Below are 21,340 nucleotides of genomic sequence, written 5' to 3' on the forward strand. Positions count from 1 at the left end.
GATAGGGTTCTCTCACGTTTGAAAACAGAACGTGATGATTTGCTGCCAATGGGCGGGGCAATTTAATTCTGACACACAAATCAAAGGCAAGTTATGCCCTAAGCTTCAGGGAGGGGCCTGACCACCATATCTACAATGAGAAGAGAATGCCACACTGTAAGTTGGGTAAAACTGCTTCTAAACGAAATCTATTAGAAAATCTATTAGAAATACTATGCGAAGCGAAATGATGCAAGTTTGCATTCACCAGTATAAAAGGCAGGGGTGTAAAGGGAGCATGGCCTAAAAAGTACGGGATATAAAACAAAATAAATCAAGATGGATGCAAAAAGTAACGATTATAGAATGCTGATAGATAGTCATGACATGTGCTATTTATCGATCAACTTCATTGTAACGAACCTGCAAATCACCTTCTATTTCTATATTGTTATTTCGTTACTGTTACTACCGTTACTGTTAGTAAGGACTGTTCATCAAAGGTACTTTTCGCTTTGAGAAATTCCCTGTGAAATTGACCTTTTTCAAAAGAAACGAAGCAATAGGTGAAGTAGAACTTTTATCAATGCGAACATATGAAAATATTAATGTTTTGAAAAAGACAGTTGTTTTTCAAGCCAATTACACCTTCGTGGGTTTGCTTTGGTCACGTCGATTAAGGAACGTTTTAATAATTAAAGGCGTTTCCAAATGTTTGCATGTTCAGTCACAGTTTCTTTTCTTTCATTATGGCAGCAAGAAAAGATATACCCTGGGTACCAGACTCACTATTTTATATAGTGATTCTGGTACCCAGGGTAGAAAAGATAGTGGTAGGGTCCGAAAATTTGATTTTTTGAGAATCTTGTGGACACAAATTTTAATTGGGAGCAGGATTCGGGGGCCATGAATATCTCAGCACACAAGGACGCATTTCAAAAAATGTTGTTTGGCTGCGTTGGCGTTAAAAGAGCTCACAAACTTCTGGCTTTCAGATCAGACTAAGCAAATGCCATGTTGAGACGAATCTGAAGTAAACATTACTTCTTTTTAAAAAAAGATATATATTCTCGGCCTTTGTATGATCTTGCGGGGAGAATCTTCATAAAAAGACTTGCCACCACTTTTAGCAACAAAAATTTCTTATGACAAACAGAGTAATATTTAAAGACACACAGGGTAAAGAAAGGTACACACAAAAGAAAGCATAAATTGCTGATGGAGCTTGGTGAGCGAGTCAACTTCCCTTGAATTTATTAGGAATAGTGAGCGAAATCATTGAGTACTAACTACATCATGGCCATTTTGTCAATATTTGAATTTGCACTTGATAACTGAAAAAATTAGCACTCAGTCAAAATATAAAAAGTTTTTGAAGATTAAGTTCAAAGGTTTGAAGATCGGCACATTTTTGTTGCTTCATGATAAAGAATTTTTCTTATGTCGATAATCAAAATTCTTTCAAATATGCACAATGAATTAAAATACAGCAGTTTATTTTATCGTGAGAAGTCAGCATAATGCAACCATAAAAGGAAATTTTAAAAACAACACCCACTTTGATTACAAAGGCCAAGTCTTTGCATTTTGAGCATTTATCAATTTTCAATCGACAGCTGTTTCCCATATCATTATCGTACGCCAAGAAGAAATGTTCAAATGTATGAACAACATTTCAAGTTTTAGTGTGTTATCTTTTGAGTCAGCGAAGTTCTTGCTTCATTCAATTTATGCCATTTAGGTGCACAAAAGTTTCTTTTCTAGTAAAACACAGGCACTCACTTCTATCGTGATTTCATGAAGGAGTTGAATTAACCTCTCTTCGAAACAACCATCACTAAATTTTGAGATTTTTTCGAGGCAAAAATTTTGATACCAAGGAAATCTTGCGACAAAGAAAATGGCAGATAAAACACCTGACTAGTCAGAACGAATAGCGAATTCCGCAATTGTTGAAGAATAGTTAATTGCAGCACAATGGAATAATTCGTGCGACTTAATTATATCGAATAGATTTTGGAATAATTCACAATTTATGTTAAACAAGACGATAAACAAAGTTTGTTTCTAGCTTTCCAATGCACCTTTTGTCGCTCATTGCGCATGGCAAGAAGTCTTGCTTCACACAATTGCCAGGGTCACGTGGTCCATCCATGTTGTACGTATCCCCAGCCTCTGGTCCACTCCAGCACTCCCCTAAGAGACAAGAGTAATGAACAGTTAACTTATCATGGAAACAGTGCTTTCAAAACAGAATTATGTATCTTTTATTTCCTAACCACTTCTTTCTCAACAGACACAAAGTAATGATGGAACCGTCAGTTTGTATCATTGCTCCGAAAGAATGACTTGATCTTTGAAGAAATGTTGAGAATTTATGACGCTATCGTTTTAGGTGACTTTGTCGTGAAAAGATTTAATGGGTAAGAAAACAAAATTACTAAACCATTATTCATGGTGCAAGACGGAGAAACGAACGTCTATCTCACAAAACCCGATATTTGAGCAATTTAAACAGATATACTAGCTAAAACAAACAAAATAAAATACACACTTGCTTGAATTTCTTAAAACAGAGAATGAAACTTAAAAATGGTTCCCTGGCAACCAGAACTTGCTTATGAGAATTCAGTTTGTTGATTCTTCGGAATTTGAGTAAAACCAGCAATGCATTTCATAAGCCTTTATCACTCAAATTCTGAAAATACAATGTATTGAATAAGGAAAATCTTTTAATATTCATCGATAGATCCATGCTTTGGTGTGTTAGAAATAAGAAAACCTTGGGCTTTAAACTTGTGATCAGCCACTACTCAGGGTCTAATCCCTTAAGAAATACCAAACTTCTTTTCTCATATAATCAACTGGAATGCATCAAACACCAGCGCTTGAGATGAGAAAGTATGAATCAAGAATTAATTTTCAGTGCTTAATCTGAACCTAGACTTATTCCATGAGCCTCTGTTTCGCTACTGCCTCACATTACGGACGCTACAACAGAACTCTTTTGTAACCTTAACCCTACCTGGGGTCAAAACATTTATATGAGCAACAGAAAGAAACTTGGACTAGTTGTCAAAACGAGGCTGCATAATTGTAACGGTTATTTCGACGCATGCATATCAACTCACCATACATTTGAAGGCCAAAGAAAGCATATTTCATTGACTTGGTTTTCATTGCACATCTGCAAATCACATTCATCATATAAGTGTTCCAATTGTTCCAGTCAATCAACTTTCCATTCCATGCTTTATGATGCTGATCACGTTCGGTTAAAATTAATTCTGGAAGGGGCCTAGGGCTTTTCATGTTATCCTTGAAACAGCCGATTGCTTCAAATTTGACTGGACAAGTTGCTCCAGATACTGCAATTATAAACATGACAACTATGCAGAAATGTGAAAATTCCTTGTATGTCAACCTTTCCTCTAAGTAGGGCAAATGAGTGTTTAAGATCTCTTTTACCGCTATTGATACAATAAGCATTAAAAAGAGACAGCAGTAATGCATTCAATCGAAAGATAGCTAAACTGAAAGCAAGATAATTAATCGAGAAAGAGAGAAATGTATTGTTTTCTTCTTCTTTTCTTGATATGGTAACTACTCAGATATCGTGTGAAAGGCATGAAACTAGTTCAGATTTTCTACGAAAGACGATTTCTTATCAGATATGATGATTCATCAGATCAGGAAAAATTATGTCTTGTTTTGGCAACAACTATTTTAGTTTCACACCTAGGTATACTTATTTTCTAATTTTCTCCGCGTGATGATTATTGTTCGATAACAAGGGCAACCAAATGAGACTAACTTTCTATCAAGATGAAATTTCATCAGGACCTATTTCCAATAAGGGCATGTTAGATTTAACTCAGTTAAGAATAGAGATATTAAGAGTCCAGAAAAGTTGTTAACCTTCCTCCAGACAAAAACATCTCAGAAGGCAAACCTTCCTCACAAAACAATAGAAAGTGGGCGTGACTTGGATGTGTCATAGGAGCTTCTATTGTTTCTCATGGACCTTCGTCCGGTCAGTGGCCGTGCCACCGTAATGTTTTCCAGACTCTTGAGATATTAAGCTAAACATTTAAAAAATCCACACAAAAAATATCCAGCAAATCCGAACTGTTTATGAAAAGACTTGCAAATCATGCATGCAAATGTGGCAAACCCTAAAAATCCCGTTAGAATACGTAAGTCGATGAACGTTCTTCCATTGTGTTCAACATTCTGACTGAGTAATATGATTTTAAAGATTTTATTTGTGCTCATCCACATGAGAGGATATTCACATCTGCACACAATAAACGGACAGGCTGACCCATGGAAGGCGAAACCTATTAACAGTTTTCCAACATATTCGTAACTGAAAAAGAAGAAAATTTTTAAGGGAATTTGAAAAAAACTCACCTGTTTTGACACCTGGAAAAGAAAAAAAAAGATATTATTAGTTTTATACTAACATTTTATTCAGTAAATCATTATAGCCTTTATACCGCGAAAATTTAACAAAATTTTCTTAAAGTTACTACCATCTTAGTGATTTCAAAGGACGTTCCTTGCTCATACTGCTGACAAAGTGCTGAAACTGATATGAACATATGCCTACATTCTATAACCTTTGTACAACTATATATCAATGGGTTGGTGAAGCGTTGGCGAAAAGTACAGCAAAGAAGCAGCTCTTTTTTCAACGCTCTGATGAAATTCAAACACGTGACTCTCTATTGACGGAACCAGCTAGTTAGACACAGTAGCGTCACCATAAAACTGATACCGTTGGGACACAAGATTCTCGAAAGGCTAAAAGAAGATGTTTTGGAGCGAAACTGTTTGTCCGTTTTTTAGAGGCCGTCCGATGAAAGGTGTCCGCTTACTGATGTCTCACTGTACTTGACGAAACAGCGAAGGATGATATCAACCGTGGCTTCGGAATCTGGCATTCAGCTATCGACCAGAATATACAGTATTATATTTCGTGTATACAGTAAGCAACTTCGTGTGGGAGTTTATAGAAATGCAATGCTGGATGGAAATGACATCGGCAAATAACACATTGGAAAGCAAAATGATATGTGGTTCTTTCTGCTTACAGGTACTTAAGCTGCATTAAAGACAATAAGTCCCAATGCATTTCGCTGGCCATTGAAATTTCCTATTGGTTGGACTATACGCCAACCAATTGTTATCTATTGTTATCTAGCCAATTGTTATCTAGCCAATCAGCTAAGTCTCAATGTTTCCTCGGTCATAAACACGCTGCAAAGTCTAATGTTAACTCTGAACAGTTGACTGATTGGAAAGAGTGCCTTTAACTAGAGGTAACTTACAAAATAAGGTACCACTTACAAGAAGGCTCTTCGCGTGACACGACTTCTCGTTCTTCTGGACATTTCGTTTGCAAACCATCGCAACTTTTTTGTTCAATTTTGACTTTGCGAGGTACAAAGCTAATGTAGCGAGTGGCATGGCCGCACGTCGCCGACCACTGGCTCCATTGCGAAAGGTCACACTCGACTGCTTCGCAAGAACCTAGAAGGAAATTCATATCAACCTTGAGAAACCTCTCCTAATAAATTCTTGCTGGGGAAAAGTAGGGAAATTGTACTTTAACATAGGCCTACACTGAGCTTATCTGTTGCTGACCATTGTTGCTGTTGCTGACATTCCTATAACAAGCTAAAAAACTGAGAAACAATAATTCAAAGCCAAATTAAAGAGAACAAGAGATGAAGGAAAACTTGGATAGGATTCCACAGCACCTGGCGATTAGATGAGCAAATATATACAGTTAAATGCCATAAATTCGTACCCCAGATAAGTAAAACTTTCACTAAATCAAACTGATTGATTCCCTCTGGATTTTCCTACAACATATAAGCACAAAAGCCATAACCCTGATAATTCGGACATTCGTTAAATTGGACCATGTCCCTACATCCCTTGAAGGTCCGACTAAACATTCAATGGGCTTGCCTTTGAATTATGTATTGAGAATCATGCAACTTTAGAACTTTTATATCCGTATTTTTAATTAATAACGTAATGTTTAGTCCAACTTTATGTTTTGTTGCTGCTTAAGTGTATATGAGCCTTATGAGCCAGGAAAAGTGGCGAGGGGCCACCTCGGCCTACATGTCTTATGAAAAAAAAGATTGGAACGTCTTTCGTTACTTACAATTGGTTGATCTCCGTGAGTACACTCCGATACTATCGCACGATGTTTTCAGTCCGTTGCAGTTCGATCTCAATTCTGTTTTTCTAATAACTTTTACATCTCTTCTCCTATGCGCATCACCACATGGCTTGCTCCAGGCACTCCATGCTCCAACTTGGCACTCCACGTAGCTACAATTAACTAGAGATAAAGGATACAGATTGCTTTGCACAAAGGCTAGTAAAGGTTAAGTACAGGAACTCAGAAAGAATCGATTAACTCCAACGAGAGGCATAATCATAAACTGTTGATTGCCCTGTTGTACAGATGTGTTTTCCAAAATAAAATGAATTACAATCCCTGCCTAAAGTCCTTGGAACACCCTGCTTTCCTTAACATTCTTTTGAAATAATCAACTGATTCCCGTAAAGAATATCTACACAGCACCCCTTCTTCCTAAATAAATTGTTGATTGCAGAGCTAAATATCATTGTTATCTGAAATTATTTCATTGATCATACCGATCCTATCAAGATTGAATTAAACGTAAATCGACACTGTTTGGAAGGAAAGAGGGGGATGTAGTTATTAAAAATATTCAAACTTTTTGGCGGGGATTGTAGGTACGCATGTACTGTGGTCAGACCAATAGTTAAACTCTTCTCCTAGCAATGTGGCAGCTATTGCTTGCTTGTAAATGGGTGTTTTAAGGTCTGCTTATCATAGTATTTTCTTTACCCTGTTTTATTACCTCAGAATACGTTATTACTTTTAGGTTATAGAGTTGGCCTGTAAAAATTTATAAATTCACTAATAAATTGCTACTTTTGTATTCTGTGTATTACATATAAATATAATGCCCAGCTTTAATATATTTTTTTTAAAGTATGAAGATAAAATAATTAGGTTTTGTCATGATTTTTAACTCCAAAGGTTTCGTCATTTTGTCAATCCTTGTTTACACCACTTCTAGCCAGTCGAGCCGTGCTCTATAACATATTGTTCCATAAAATGTCATTGAGCTCATATAAACTAACCTAAACACGAGCCTTGGTCTTTTGATTCCTGGACAAGATGACATTTTGTGCTCACCCCTGCGCATCCTCCAACGGCAACTTTGGTTTTGATGACACTTTGCAAAACACTCCGTCTCCTGATTGCCAAACCACAGCTCTTGCTCCACTCAGACCATTGGCCATATTTACATTCAGCATACTGGCACGTGAAAGCTACAACATTGATTACCCATAAGGTCATGTAAGCCGGCAAGTTTCATTTCAGCAATACCATACAATTACAATCGGTGTTAATTTACTACAATATTTCGGAAAAATTTAAAATGTCCTGAACAACAAAATTATGAACCAATGTTCTGAACAATTCTGTTGAAGTTTGAAAAGTGTAATCACACAATGGATACATGGCGAATCTGCTATTCATATAAAACAGTGTCAATCCAACAAAGTCATTCGGTTGTTTCTATTTTAACGAGAAGTCAACACAAAAAGAGGCAAAGCAAGCTAAGAACCTCCCTGAAAATTCCCAAGCAATTGTAGCAAGAATAAGACGTTCCCTTAAATGATTACTGGAGGCAATCAGCTGATTACTGGAGAAAAAAGGCAACAGCTAAAAGAAGCATAACGATGCTCATTTGCCTTTCACAAAACAAAAAATCGATTCAAATGAATGGAAAGAACGGCAAAGCAAACCACGTCCTAAATTAATATTCTGAAAATTAAACATATGCATTCATATCAATGGTCTAAGACTCATCTATTCAGTCATAAAATAAGCTAGTGTTGAGGTCCCTCGCAATAAACTGGTGGCAAGTGTGGGTCTTAAACCCACAATCTTAGTAACAGATTCAACGCAAAAATTATCTTAAAAAACCTCAACTTACCACTGCAAGAAACAGTTTTGACCCTGCTAACAATACTGCTCAAAAGGGACGGAGTAGGGACACGAAATACATGTTTTGAGGTTGGCTGCGATGCCATGGCGTGAAGTTCAGCAGTACTGATGCGTCTCCCTACACCGACACTGATCATATTCACCCCCGCGTCTTTCAACTTCTCTGCAGCACCTCTTACCCTGGTTACCCCCGATTTACTTCTGCCGTCAGTAAAAACAATCAGAACCTTCAAAATAAAGAAATATGCTTTTCCAACGAAAGACTGTAAACTTATTATAAAAAGATGGAAAATAAAGCCCGACATAGCACATCGAGACTCTGGAGAAGGAGCATAAGCATTTAACGGGTACCTTTTCCAATGGGTAACAGTAAAAGCAATGTAGCGCAGTTCTCAAGGCTAGCTTTAGCTTCATATAGACGATTTTATTAGCAGTCAATGTTGGCTCATTATCTAGCTTAGAAGGGATAACACAATTCACTCTTCAACTGCAACCGTTTTCTGACGATAGTATTACAAAAAGGAAATAACATCTATAAGAACACATTTAAATTCAAGACACGAATTGCTGGTAAGTAAATATTAATGAATAAGAACCCTGGAAGGAATTCAAAGTAACTATGACCAATGATGCAGCTACTCCGAGAATACAACTCAAAAAAGTAAAATCTCACGTAAGCTACTGAAAAAGCTAGCTCAATTCACAGGTATCAAGAAAATCATTTTTCAAATCATTCGTATATTCAGCTCAAAACTACGTCTCCTTTACATATCATCCATAAAAAGATCATCAGAGTACTTGTGTTTTCACCGTGACAAATGTTAATTGATATCAAACTTGCACTTTCATACTACATATATCCAGTTCACAATGTACATCAGACGTTAAATGACGTCGGCCTGGTCTTTGTGAAATAGTATTCTCTGCCAATAACATTGCATGATCTATTTTGTAAGGCTTATGAATATCTTTATTGCAATCGAACACGTTCGATGTGCGATTTCAGTGCAGCATGGGAGAAGAAGATAAATGCATCATTAAATTCTAAACTTGAACCCATGGTAAATAGAATGTTTACAAAAAGGCTAATGTCTCCAGACCATGTTCTCTTAGACAGCAATTGAAATTTTTGCCAGCTTGCCAATACTAGTCAGCTAAGCTGTGACTGGCGGCTTGTAAACTAGCTTTGGAATGCATTACAGACAAACGCTTAGTATTTTTTTCTACACAACTTGTCACCTGATCCTTATTCAATTTAAAAACAGTGCATCTTACTTTAGCAATCCCACCCCTGGCACCAAATGATGAATGGAACATTTGGCTCTGAGCAAGATTCAGGGCAGCCTCAGTGTTTGTTCCTCCTCCTGAAATAGAATCGAATAAAAATTGTTGGTGTTTTCCAATTTTGTGATAATTGATAAGAAGGGAAAACTAGAATATAGAAAGTTAGAGATCAAAATTACGAAGATCCAAAATTACGAAGTAGGTCCAGACAGCATTTCAATTTTCATCGATGTTTTTCAATTAATATATAAAATTAGCTTCCTTTCTGCAAAAATTTTGTGTCTAGGTTATGCCCACTTCAGAGATCAATTGATATCTTCTTTATGCTCATACCTCGATATCTTATTGAATTAATATGCTTCTCTAACATCTGTTGCGATTCAGCTCCAGCATCTTTGAAGCGAATCCTCATCCTCGCATATGTACCAAACGTCATTACTGACACGTGAGAGCCTTTACTTGATACAGATAGCTCCTTTGATATACTGTTGACGAATCTCAATTCATCATTGAAGCCACGTGACCCAATAGAGCCAGATTCGTCCAATACAAAACCGATATCGAGGTTACAGACTAAAAAGAATTGGAAGTTCGAAACAGTTGAGCAGAAAAATAGAGGAGATTGCTGATTTCTGTAAAGTGTTTAAAAAGTCGAAGTTTGACACGACACAACTTTAAAATATATTTTTGACGCAAGACACATTCTTCGAAAACTTTTTTTCTAACTAGCTCTAACCGTCATTCACTCAAATAATAGTCCTTAGTAAGCTTACAAGATAGTTTAACGAGGATGTAAACTAAATAGCAAAGAAAATAGATTGTCTTCCCGTTTCCCGTTTATATACTTTGACTTCCACCTGCCCTGTGCTGCGCCTGCTGGCACTACGTTGTGGTAGGTTCAACCCGAATTATGTTGTGCCTACAATACACATTTTTTTTAGAATAATCAGAACATTTCTGGTCAGCAAAATCATTGAATTCAACAGATGAAGAAAGGCTTTTATAAATTGACCTTTATTCAATGGGCTAGATAGCAAGCTTCTCCTGCCGACATGGTTTGGGGGCACGGCCTTGCGACAACCCGAAATATGTTGTTTATCCTGGCAAAATTTTAAATGTCATCTTAAAAGTGATATATAGCTAGAATAGCTTCATTATAAGAATTTAGCAGCTCAAAAAGTTAAAAGAAGCTATTACAAACCTTTAGAAGAGGCTGGTTGTGGACACGCTTTCAAAATAAAAAGTTATACGTCAGTTATGCAACTTGACAAACTAATAGATAAGTTATAAAGATTTTTTAACATAGAAACCTCAAACAACTGTACAAGAATAATTACGAATATTACTCCCTACTACAGAAACGTATCATTGTCAATGGCGGCACCACAGGGGGACTGGGGGGCGCCAAGAAGGGGCCCCAACTTTTAGCAGGAAAAATCTTTTGTTTCGCTAAATTCGATGAAAAAAACGCTGGGGGAGGGGTAATATCCTGGCAAAGTATATTTGGAACGTGGTTCTATGATTTTTAAATAGTTTCTGTGTAATCAACCTTAAATCATGTGACCAGGGCATTTCCTGGCAGTAAAAAAGGCGTGGCCTAGAAATTTTAAGTTTGTTTCAAACAACAGATTCAAAGAGCTGTGTAAACGGTAATAGCCATGTAGAAAATGAGACGATGGCAACCTCGTTTGAGTGAATAATAAAACCTATCGTGGGATGTGGAACAGATTTTAAGAAAATAAGAACAAAAGTAAGCAGCTTTGGTAAGCAGTTGTTGACGGGGATTGGAGTACATACAAGCAGAAGTCGTTTATTGAAAAAAGATTGTTTCGCTTTTATTCCACAATGAGGCACACGTGCGAAATCAGAAAAACAACGAGGTATATCATTTCGAGGAAAGTAAAATTTCTTAATTTACATTCAGCTCTTCCGTATCAAAATCACTATCTCCAAAAATGAGATTGAATTACCATGGTTATTCCAAAGAAGCTCGTACGCCTGGAACTAAATCTACATAGTTATTTTCTTTCGGCCTCCTTGCAGTGTTAGAGATCACCACATCACGTCTAGCCAAAAAAACCAAAAAATGTACATTTTAGTAGTCCGAAAGAAAATCTCCTCAAACCATCAGCAAAAATACAGCTTGATAAACGCGGAGGCAAAAAAGGCAACAAAAAAGCATTCCATACTCACTTGTGCATAATTCACTTTTGACTTTCTTCTCAATATTTTTAAGAAACAGAGGGCTGTTAACAGTAAAGACATGATGCTGGGCAGGAGCAGTTGATATAGCATCCAATTCGTGGCGACTGACTCTGCTACCAACGCCAATACTTATGACTGTAATACCCATTCTTTTCAAAATGGCCGCCGCTGCAACAACCCTTTGCAAGCCAGATGAGCTTTTGCCGTCTGTGAAGACGACCAATACCTGTCAGAAACACAACGCATAGGTATATTTATTCTTTTTGGGAACTTAAAGATAAGTTGGGAAATTCTCATGCAGTTATAAAGCAATGAGAGTCATTCAAATTGAAAAAAGTTTCCCACAAATACAATCATCAAATGTTCTGAAATACTTTCTCAAGCGACACATTCAAACTCGTATAAATCTCATCAGTGACAGCAAGCCTAAATCACCGCTGTTTCCTGTGGACATAAAACGATGGGCAAAGTCTTATGATTTAAAATTAATGGAATAAGCGATCTAAAATTCAAAATTTAAGAAACTTTGCCAAATGTTATTGTTTTGACGATGTGAAAAATTTCTATCAACAAAAACATAATACGCGCAAGGGTTATTTGATAGGTTTGAGATGCTTTTAAAGATGGAATGTTAGAAGGAATAATAATATTACAGGACTTATTGGATGCAAATACAGCAATCTAAGAGCAAAGAGGCATCCAGAATCATGAAATGCACCTTTCGGACCCCACTCCTCGCCCCATATCTCCTGTTAAACATTCTTGAGGCTGCAAGTCTCAGGGCATGTTCTGTGTTTGTTCCACCACCTAAAAGTATTCGAAAAGGTTGAGCAGATGTTCTCTAAAGATTTGAAAGTATAGAAGGTGCTCTATTAATACTTACCTGAAAATTTCAAAATAGAGGTTAACTTGGAGTTTGGGCTTGAGGAAATATTGAGGTTGAGGTTAGATTGAACAATGAAAATAATACAGCCTAATGAAGTCCATATACCAGACTACAGATGGTTAAGAGATATAAGAACCCTAGTTTAAACCCGCTTCTCAACGAATAAGCAATTACAATCAGCCCATCAGATTCGTATACACAAGAGAATCGATAAAACAAATGCAATCATGTTGAGTGTGACCATTGGTTTGGTCTTGAGTGTGGCTTCTAGAAATTGCTAGCCTACAGCACAGCCTTTCCTTGGCTATTTAGGAAGGCAGCCCTGGTAAAAGCTAGAGCTTTGCGGAGGGATTTGCCTACTTTGCCATAACTAGTAAGAAAATATAACTAACGACAATTTGATGCAGGGGATTGTCGAAAATGACTTCAATATACACGCAATAAATAATATCAAAATCGCACGAACATTTTTGTAAGGTTGAGAATATCGCGAAGAAACACAGACAGAAGTTAAACAAAAGCAACGAGAATTACCTCTGTATCGAATTCGGTTTAAATAAAGATTGAGAGCATTTTGGGAAGTCCCGTATCGGAAAGACAAAACCATTCTTGCATGACTTTCAAATAAGATAACCGAGACATGAGATTGATCTTTGGAGATGCCAAGCATTGAAGAGATTCTTTCGACAAACTGGACTTCCTGGGCCAGTCCGGATTTCCCAATAGATCCGGATCCATCGAGTAGAAAACCAAGATCGACTCGGCATTCTTTTTCACAACAGACCCTATAAAGAGGTAGACAGCCTCTTTAAAACAACATCGGAGAAAACTTAACATTCAAAAAGGAGGAATTAGCAAGTTTTCTAAGTAAATTTACAAAATAACTTACAAACAGCAGTATGAATTTCGATCAATGTGCCTCGTTTTGAATAGAAAATACATTACTGTTGCGAGGTTCAATACTATCGTCACGTTCAAATGCTGATGGACTTTTGCTGGAGAGGTTGGTTAAAGATAAAGTTTCTGTTGCACGAAAAACGGGGTCAATAATTTAAAAACTGTGATCAAACAAGAATATCAGCAGTAATATTATGAGCGCCTAGTACAAAAAGCATCATCATACTTACGCCAAATGTGCAGCAACGGCACACGTCACTAATACCAGAATGAGCTTCATGGTGACACTGCTCCTTTCCCAATGCATTAAGAATAAGCAGCCTACATCTGCTTAAATACCTCACCCTCAGGAATTGTATACAAACAGATTACAATACATTTTACGATGTAATTTGTCAATATTTAATAGTCGGCTTAGTGTTTAACTTTCTTTGCACCTATAATTTGCCCTTTTTTAACTTTAATTTTTTCTGCTTTCTTTCCTTTGCATAACCAAAGCAAATTTAAGGTAAGGTAGGGATTCACAATTTAATTGTTTATTAGAAAAAAATTAAAAAAAAGCTTCAAAACTTGATAAACGAAGCTCGCACAGGCTTCACCCAAGACTTTAGAAACAAATTGGATCGCAAGTTTTCGGATGTTTGACAAACGCAAAATTTTGTGCTTGAAAAGTGAGTAAATGCATACATTAAAATGCAACTTTCATTTCTGATTATTGGTGCAAGACAATTTCAAATAAGTTTTTGATTTCAAAATGAGTAGTTGACGGAAATTGAAAGTAATACATTTGTATTAATCGTATCTTCAGTATAAATATTCACACTAAAATGTCAAAAAATGCTACTGCCACTTAAATAAAACTCCCAAAATCTCAAGTGCGAGTTTCAAACAAAAAAATCAATCAAATATTACAATACACAGGTCAAATAAGCTGTATATCTTTGCAATTATCCATCAAACATCACAACCAGCTGTAGTTAATGCAATGAAAATATTCGAAAATGTTTTTTATAGTGTAAGAATAGCTTTGATGGGCATTTCCAATACATCGTACCAATTCCAAAATCACAAACATACGTCACTCTTTCGGGTTTGTCAATGCACCATTTTTAACGAATTATTGCTAGTGCATTGAAGGCCATCAGAAGTTTAATATATGTCATAAATTAATATCGTAAAATTATACAAAAGTGCATATTCTGTGTTTTGCACTCTTTATTGTCGCTGGAAAATGAAATTTTGGCGATACATCAAGTTTATAAATTGCTTAATAATTTTCCATAGCCCGTTACTTTCCTAGGGTGTCAAATATCCTATTAAAGCTTACAACATAGCAATTTCAATAACGTTATTTCTTCGCAATATTTCTTAGGTGCAGAGAATCTAAGAAGAAAAAGACTTTTATCCATGTGACAAACGGTTGCCAAACTTCAGCTGGGCAATAGCTATTTCATTCCGAATGTAATAACCAAAATATTTATTTACCTAGTACATAATACTGGGAACGCATTAGGCTACATATTAACATCTAAACATTAAAAGGATGCAATAAGTGACAAAGGAAAAAGCGAAGAAAAGCGAGAGAATGAGAGGTGTAGGGATGGAAGAAGATCGAGTCTAGTAGTTGAAAATATTAGTATACAAAGCTATGTTACTTTTACAAAAAGAGGATAGCATTACTTATGCAAATTACCAATTACAAATCAAGCATACAAATCATTCATTTAATGCATTGCATTGATCATAAATAATAATACTTTTTCCATCATTCAAATGGTGTGACATTTCTGGTAAAAGTTTTGATCTTTTGCTAGTTCTCTGCATTTTCCACCTGTGATCCAGCGACAGCAAGCATATTCTTTCCTGAACCTAAATACATGAATTAGACAATTAAGCATTTCAATGTTTTGTTTGAACAATTTTGCGACATTAAATTATTCATTCAGTATTATAACAAGAAGGAAAGCTTGACAAGCATGAGCCAAAAAAGACAAGTTGTTGAATGCTTTGCATTTTTCACCTGGACTAATTCATGTGTGAAAGACTACGGACATCTCTATTGCGCTAAAGTTTCAATCAAAGAAGAATTGCAAAAAATCCTGGGTTAAAAAAATTTAAAATCGACCATATATAAGCCTAAACTACTGAATTGGAGAAGACCTAAATCCGTCCTAAGACCTAAATTTGTTTCAACATGCTTGTTCAAAAAGAATTCTACAAGTCGAAAGAATTCAAACAATCTTTTTAGACGAAAAGGAATGAAATTGCGTATAAGAAGAGCTCGAATGAAGTCATCTGTTACCACACGCTTGTGGAAAAAGGTTTTCTATATGTCGAATGAATTCAAACAATCTTTTATCATGAAGAAGATTTGAAAAGTGTGAGCATGTACCTGACTCCTCCGTGACCTTTTCGAAACTCTGTAATGCCTGGCTCGTATTTCTTTGCAGGAAATCGAGTTCTTTCGAAGTTAACTGAAAACCAACCGAGATGAGTTGCAAATACATCAACAAGGATGGAATTGTCAGCTATCAATAATAGATAAACTGAAAATACTTGCCTGTGATTTGCAAAATACAACAGACGCTTTTATAAATTCAAGATTCAAAAGGAACTCTTTAAAGTTAACAAGCACCATTTCCTAACATGCGAAATTCTTTGTGGAAATTTCAAGTGGAAAAAATAAAAGAAAAGTGGAAGGCTAGGAATAAAGGAGAAAGAAAATTAGAAGTGATGAATAAGGTAGCCCTGGGTGACAAGAAAAAAAGAGTTTGACAAATTTTTTGAATCTCAATTTTGAAGCACTTCCAAAATCAAGCTCGAAGTCGATTGCAAACATCATTTTTATTGATACGAATGCTCCAGGGTTCAAGTTACTAGCAAGAAATCGATTATTGACGTAACCCCAATGTTCGTTTACCAGCTATATAGTTTACAAATTAATTGGTCCTTATTTAATTGATGCAATTAGATATCACGTGCTCAGTTAAAAATCACCAAAGTGGATATAGGTTTCAGAGTGTCGCCAGATTTTTGGCGAACTCAAAAATAGAACCCCCTTACTAGCCAAATTTTCAAAACTTTCTTTGACAAAAAGTAACAAATTTCTTGTAGGGAAGATTTCTTCTGCTTATGAAAAGAAAATTTTGCTTTGCACACCAGCTATTTGTTGAACCTAACGCAACCTGCATCGTACGAATTTTAAGAATGACGTCACTACAACCATTATTACCAAAGAATATTCCAGGGCTGAAAAATCTTCTAATACAACACGGATTCATTTTCTTTTCTACCAATTTCTACAACATTTTTAAAGGACGTATTACTTTTTATCATTTATTTCCAAAACATATTTATTTCTAAAACCTTACTTTTAAAACAGCTGGATGGATTTTCACAGAAATATTTTACTGATATTTTTTTGGTTAGCCTTGAAAGAAAATGCAACTTACTGATTCGCCAAGTTTTCGTAAAGCAGCTAAAATCTCTACAGCCTGTTGACTATATGCATCTTGCGAGATTTTGCCGAGATTTTGGTCACGTTGCAGCTAAAATAAAACAAAACAACTGTTTACTATTCACGGTACACGAGGGTTGGGAGATTGGAGGCAGCCTTTGTGAGAGCAATCTACGAACTTTGCAAGGATTTATATATGTTTACTTTCTGTTATAGTACAAAAGATGTGTCACAAACAAGGTTCTTATTCCTCCCTCTAGTGCCCTTGTCGTTTCTGCTATTCAGAAGTCATTTTACAAGTAACAAGGCATCATAATTATTAGGTTTCTGGCAGATTGGAAACAACGTAAGCTGATAAAATCGATTGAGATTGTTTGATATGATACCGAAGGCTTCTTAGTCCTGAAGAGTTAGCCTGTTATCCTTACTCTATTTGTGGTCGTTTTTGTTATTTCGGTCTGCGGCGCAGGCTAGGCCTATTACGGTGTTCTTTGCTTTCAATGTATCATAGCCTATTAAAAGTATTCATACATACATCAGATAGCCTTTGCCTCAGCTGCCCAGGCTGCTTCTTTGCAAACAATTTTATGACTTCGGGTGTTTTGAATGCTTCGCTTATAGCTGCTTGGATTGCCTGAAAAATGTGAAATAAGAACATGTAATAAAAATGGGCTAGGGATAGACAAAAAAGTGACGAATTACCTATTTCTGTTAGTTGGAATATCATTAAAACAAACGATAAAGGTTTCCATCACAATAGACTTGAATAGTTATTCATTCTGACGAGGGCTTGGCCCTCCAAAATCAGCTTAAGACGTTACAATGAGTCATATTGTAAAAAATCATTTCTTTATCCACATATCCTTTACAGGCAATGGTTGGTTGATGGTTTTAGGTATAAACATTTCTGATGTCATGTGACATTGCAATCCCGGGGGGAGGGGGGTACTTGGATACCAAAACGACGGGGTGTGCACTCCTAATATTGTCTTGGTGAACCGGCTTTAGAAAAAAAGCTTAAAATGACACCTTCAAACACCAAAAATGACAAATATTTCTTTAGGCACGCAGCACTGATTCCGGATTTGCCTGATTTTTGCATCTCTTTCCGGCTTTTAGACCCTCTATAATAGGCCTCCAAAATAGGGCATACAACTAACAAACTATCACTAGCTTTGTCCGTCTGCTTTCACCATACTTTTAATTATTTCAGCTCTTCGATTGTTAACCTGTGGCTTTGTTTCCACTTTATTTTTAACTTGGCAGAAAATATGTTCTAGTAATTTATTAGTAACTGGTAATAGATATGAAGGAGTAACTGGAATTCAGCATTGATTTCTGGCTTTATATTATAAATCAATATTTTTCCATTAAATTTCCTAAAGCAATAACTGTTAAAGAATAGAGAATAATTTCATCTTTTCTAATGATCACTGAAACAAACAAACAGTACCTTTTCTCTGCCACGCATAGTAGGAAAGAAAACTAGGTCATCTGAGATCCCACAACAAAAGGCACTTGCATTTCAAAACCACATTAAACAAAGTCAAATTTGTAAGGTAACAACTATTTCACCAAACATGGCATGCAACAAAGGGTTTGAATATAAAATACACAAGAAAGCCCTAAATGCTACGGCTGGCATCTAAATTAATTCTCACATTGAATCATGAACTTTTGGTGTGAATTTCTTTGGTAATATGTGCTTTTCATTCATGAATTTATGTATTTAATTCAATTAATAGGTAACATAGTGACTATGAGTGGTTCATGATAAAAGCCATCACAACAGAATCACATCACATGAACATTACAATATGCAATACCTATACTATTGCAAATTTTTAAGTTCTGAGGCTTTTTTATTCTATATTTGTTTTAAGGGTGTGAGGGATCTGCTACTGAAATTATAGAAAATTTAAATGAAGATTTTTGGTAGGCATTTCAGACAGTAAGGTTGCTCTATTTTCAGTATGTTCCCCTCCATTGAATAAAATTGTACATTTTTGTGAACTTGTCTAGCGTCAAGGAGAGCATGCCTGTTCTGAATCAAGGTATTAGCATTTTTATTGGTTTGGCACACCTTGATACTGTTGCTAGAGGGTGGAGTGTTGGTATTACGAATTACCATTTAGATGAAACTTGGGTTGTACTAGTAATAATTACTCACCAGTTGCATGTTATTCAAATGATCCACTAGTGTCATATCCCCAGCAATCATCTTTTTCAATGTATTTTCAAACTCTTTCAGTTGTTCCAAAGTTTCCGTCTTTGTTTCTTCATATTCTTCTTCATCTAGATCATCTCTGAAACATAAAAAGCCAGACGAAATGAAAAAAAGGCTACACAAAAGAAAAACACTAGATGAAAGAACAATTGAATAAATTGAATCTCCTAGATTTAAAATCTTGATTTTCATCAAATATACTGAAACTCCATACTTTCATCATGTCAAATAAGTTTTTAGCACAGCAAAATTTTTTCAATTGATCTTTCTATTCACACCTGGTATAAATTTTCAGCTTACATTCGGTCATTATCAGGGCGTTAAAAAAGTTTGAATTAGCATAAAAAGGGGGAAACATGTCACACAAAGTACTTCATCCGACACTTGTCAGAGTATAAACTCTGATAAGCATGCTATGATTCTGCTATTTCATGCCAAATTGATGTAAATAGATGCTTTTCAATGTGAACATTTTTCATTAAAAAAATTCTGGAATACCAAAACACTATGAAAGATTGAAGATTCATGGTGTGCATTGAAATCTTATCAAAAATTCAAACTGACCAAAATATATAGGAAAACAAGCAAAAAAAATTTGATGCAACTATCAAAGTAGTATGCTTGGCACATTTCCAAACACATTTTGATTGCTATGATCTGCATGCTTACTTGCATTCTTCTAAATCTGACAACTGAGCCATGAGTCTGTCAAGTTGTTCTTCTAAGTTGTGTTTTAATTTGTCTGTCTCACTTTTCCCCCTTGAAGCCATGATTTCTGGCAATTGCAATGGCTATCAAAAAAGCACCTCACATTATTATGATACTGTTTCTTAGTAAATAAAAAATGACAGAAATTCAAAATAGAAAACTCTGCCTTAAAGAATATTTACAAGATAAAAAATATCCACTTTAAACATTGAAGAACAATACGCATAGAAAGAGCCCAACAGAAAACTGAAAAGACACCAAGGATCACATAAAATCAACTAACATTTAATAGTTTTGATATCTTTATTTGCAGGCTCCGGTTTGTGTTGCTTGCTTAGATGAATCATCTGCTTAAAGCTACAAATTGGGAGCCAGGTTAACTGGAAGGAAGGAGGATAAAGAGAGTAGCTACTGATTGTTGGTAGTTAATGATATCAAGTCAGGAAGGTGTTTGTATCTGCAATACTTTAAAAAAACTGGCAGACAGGCAGGATTTAATTAACTGACTAAGATCAATTGCTTTTGGTTTTGGCAAATGACTTAAAGTTCTTTGGTGCCTTCTACTCTGCCAAGGTGCATTCCATGTACTTTGGCCAAAAGACTTTTGGCATACACTCAGGTTTTTTCCACGTTTGTCATGCAAACAAATAAATTTTTTTTGGGATACTTAAAATTTTTGTTAATTGGCATGCTAAACATGAAGTACAGAGTTAACATGAAAAAGAATAAAATAAAGACTCATACACCACAGTTTTCTCTATTATCAGCTTTCTTTGTCTGGTCTACAATATTTACAGTTTATTAACTGCTCATATTTTTGGCGTGCCTAAATAAATGCCTCAGTGGACCTTCGGCGTACAGTTGAGGAGAAATGCACCCTGGCTACTCTGCCTATCTGCTCCAAACCACCAGGCAACTGATTATTACTTTCTATTTTTAATAACTAAATTTAATTGTGATAAATCCCATGATCATGATAGATCATAGGGAAATTTTGTGCCCTTTTGGCTGCAATTGATACACTTTTAGTTACAATGCAAAGCATTGATTCGGTTTCAGAGGGTATGGTGCTACAAAAAGTACAAGAGGGCCCTCGCAAAAAATTATCGTAACAACAACAAAATATAGCTACTTTAAGTGAGCCACTTTTAGCATTTACAAGGGGCCCAGACCCCAAGCCCCTTAGCTCTGCTCAGTCAGGGGTGTTTGCTTTTAAAAAACTGGGAAAAATTTTGATGTTGATCTTGTTGGGGGGAAACTTCTTCTTTCAAAGAAGAGTTAAAATGAGCTTTGTTCCTTGCACCTTTAAGTACAAGGCATTCACTAGAATCTAACAATTATCTTCACTTACCTGACTTTACTTTGTTAATGTTTCTATTTTCCACCCTTTTGAGTTCAATTTCTTGTTCAATATCTTGATCGTGTGTGCACCTAAGTGAGGCTACGAGTAAAGCGTACCTTTCATTTAAACGCCCCCTTGAGTGAACGCACCCTTCATAGTGGTAAAAACACAACAGTTTTTTAACGCAAAATACTAAAAGCAAGTTTTAAAGTTATACCATATCTAGAGAACTTTGATAGAATTTATCCTTATTCTGTGAGCTATTTTTAATTACATAGGTATTT

The 21,340-nt window shown here is 35.8% G+C and overlaps 3 protein-coding genes across 4 annotated transcripts; all 3 read right to left on the bottom strand.

Annotated features, from left to right (window-relative positions):
- Window positions 1–1,900: 1,900 nt before the first annotated feature.
- LOC148957942 (uncharacterized) lies at window positions 1,901–4,216 on the bottom strand. Its single transcript, XM_089114150.1, has 2 exons — window positions 3,111–4,216; window positions 1,901–2,175 (listed from the first exon to the last, which is right to left on the bottom strand). The coding sequence occupies exons 1-2, from the start codon at window positions 3,490–3,492 to the stop codon at window positions 2,018–2,020; spliced, it is 540 nt and encodes a 179-aa protein (XP_088970276.1). The 5' UTR covers window positions 3,493–4,216; the 3' UTR covers window positions 1,901–2,017.
- Window positions 4,217–5,202: 986 nt separating this feature from the next.
- LOC135688114 (matrilin-1) lies at window positions 5,203–13,778 on the bottom strand. The gene is made up of 11 exons (XM_065204824.2): window positions 13,553–13,778; window positions 12,960–13,210; window positions 12,258–12,346; window positions 11,528–11,765; window positions 10,536–10,562; window positions 9,668–9,907; window positions 9,326–9,414; window positions 8,040–8,277; window positions 7,177–7,368; window positions 6,161–6,340; window positions 5,203–5,514 (listed from the first exon to the last, which is right to left on the bottom strand). Exons 1-11 carry the CDS (start codon window positions 13,627–13,629, stop codon window positions 5,309–5,311), a joined length of 1,827 nt encoding a protein of 608 aa, XP_065060896.2. The 5' UTR covers window positions 13,630–13,778; the 3' UTR covers window positions 5,203–5,308.
- A 284-nt stretch (window positions 13,779–14,062) lies between these two features.
- On the bottom strand, window positions 14,063–21,155 carry LOC135688127 (protein LZIC). 2 transcript variants are annotated; one of them, XM_065204840.2, is made up of 8 exons: window positions 21,066–21,155; window positions 19,998–20,094; window positions 19,676–19,797; window positions 18,950–19,085; window positions 17,315–17,413; window positions 16,775–16,870; window positions 15,715–15,796; window positions 14,063–15,191 (listed from the first exon to the last, which is right to left on the bottom strand). In XM_065204840.2, the coding sequence occupies exons 3-8, from the start codon at window positions 19,774–19,776 to the stop codon at window positions 15,133–15,135; spliced, it is 573 nt and encodes a 190-aa protein (XP_065060912.1). In that variant the 5' UTR covers window positions 19,777–19,797; window positions 19,998–20,094; window positions 21,066–21,155; the 3' UTR covers window positions 14,063–15,132. The 2 variants fall into 2 exon arrangements, with proteins under 2 accessions (XP_065060912.1, XP_065060911.1); XM_065204839.2 differs by lacking the exon at window positions 19,998–20,094.
- Between the last annotated feature and the right edge of the window lie 185 nt (window positions 21,156–21,340).

The sequence above is a fragment of the Rhopilema esculentum genome, chromosome 19, assembly GCF_057945365.1.
Source record: "Rhopilema esculentum isolate cy_ngs chromosome 19, ASM5794536v1, whole genome shotgun sequence".
NCBI classification, from domain to species: domain Eukaryota; kingdom Metazoa; phylum Cnidaria; class Scyphozoa; order Rhizostomeae; family Rhizostomatidae; genus Rhopilema; species Rhopilema esculentum.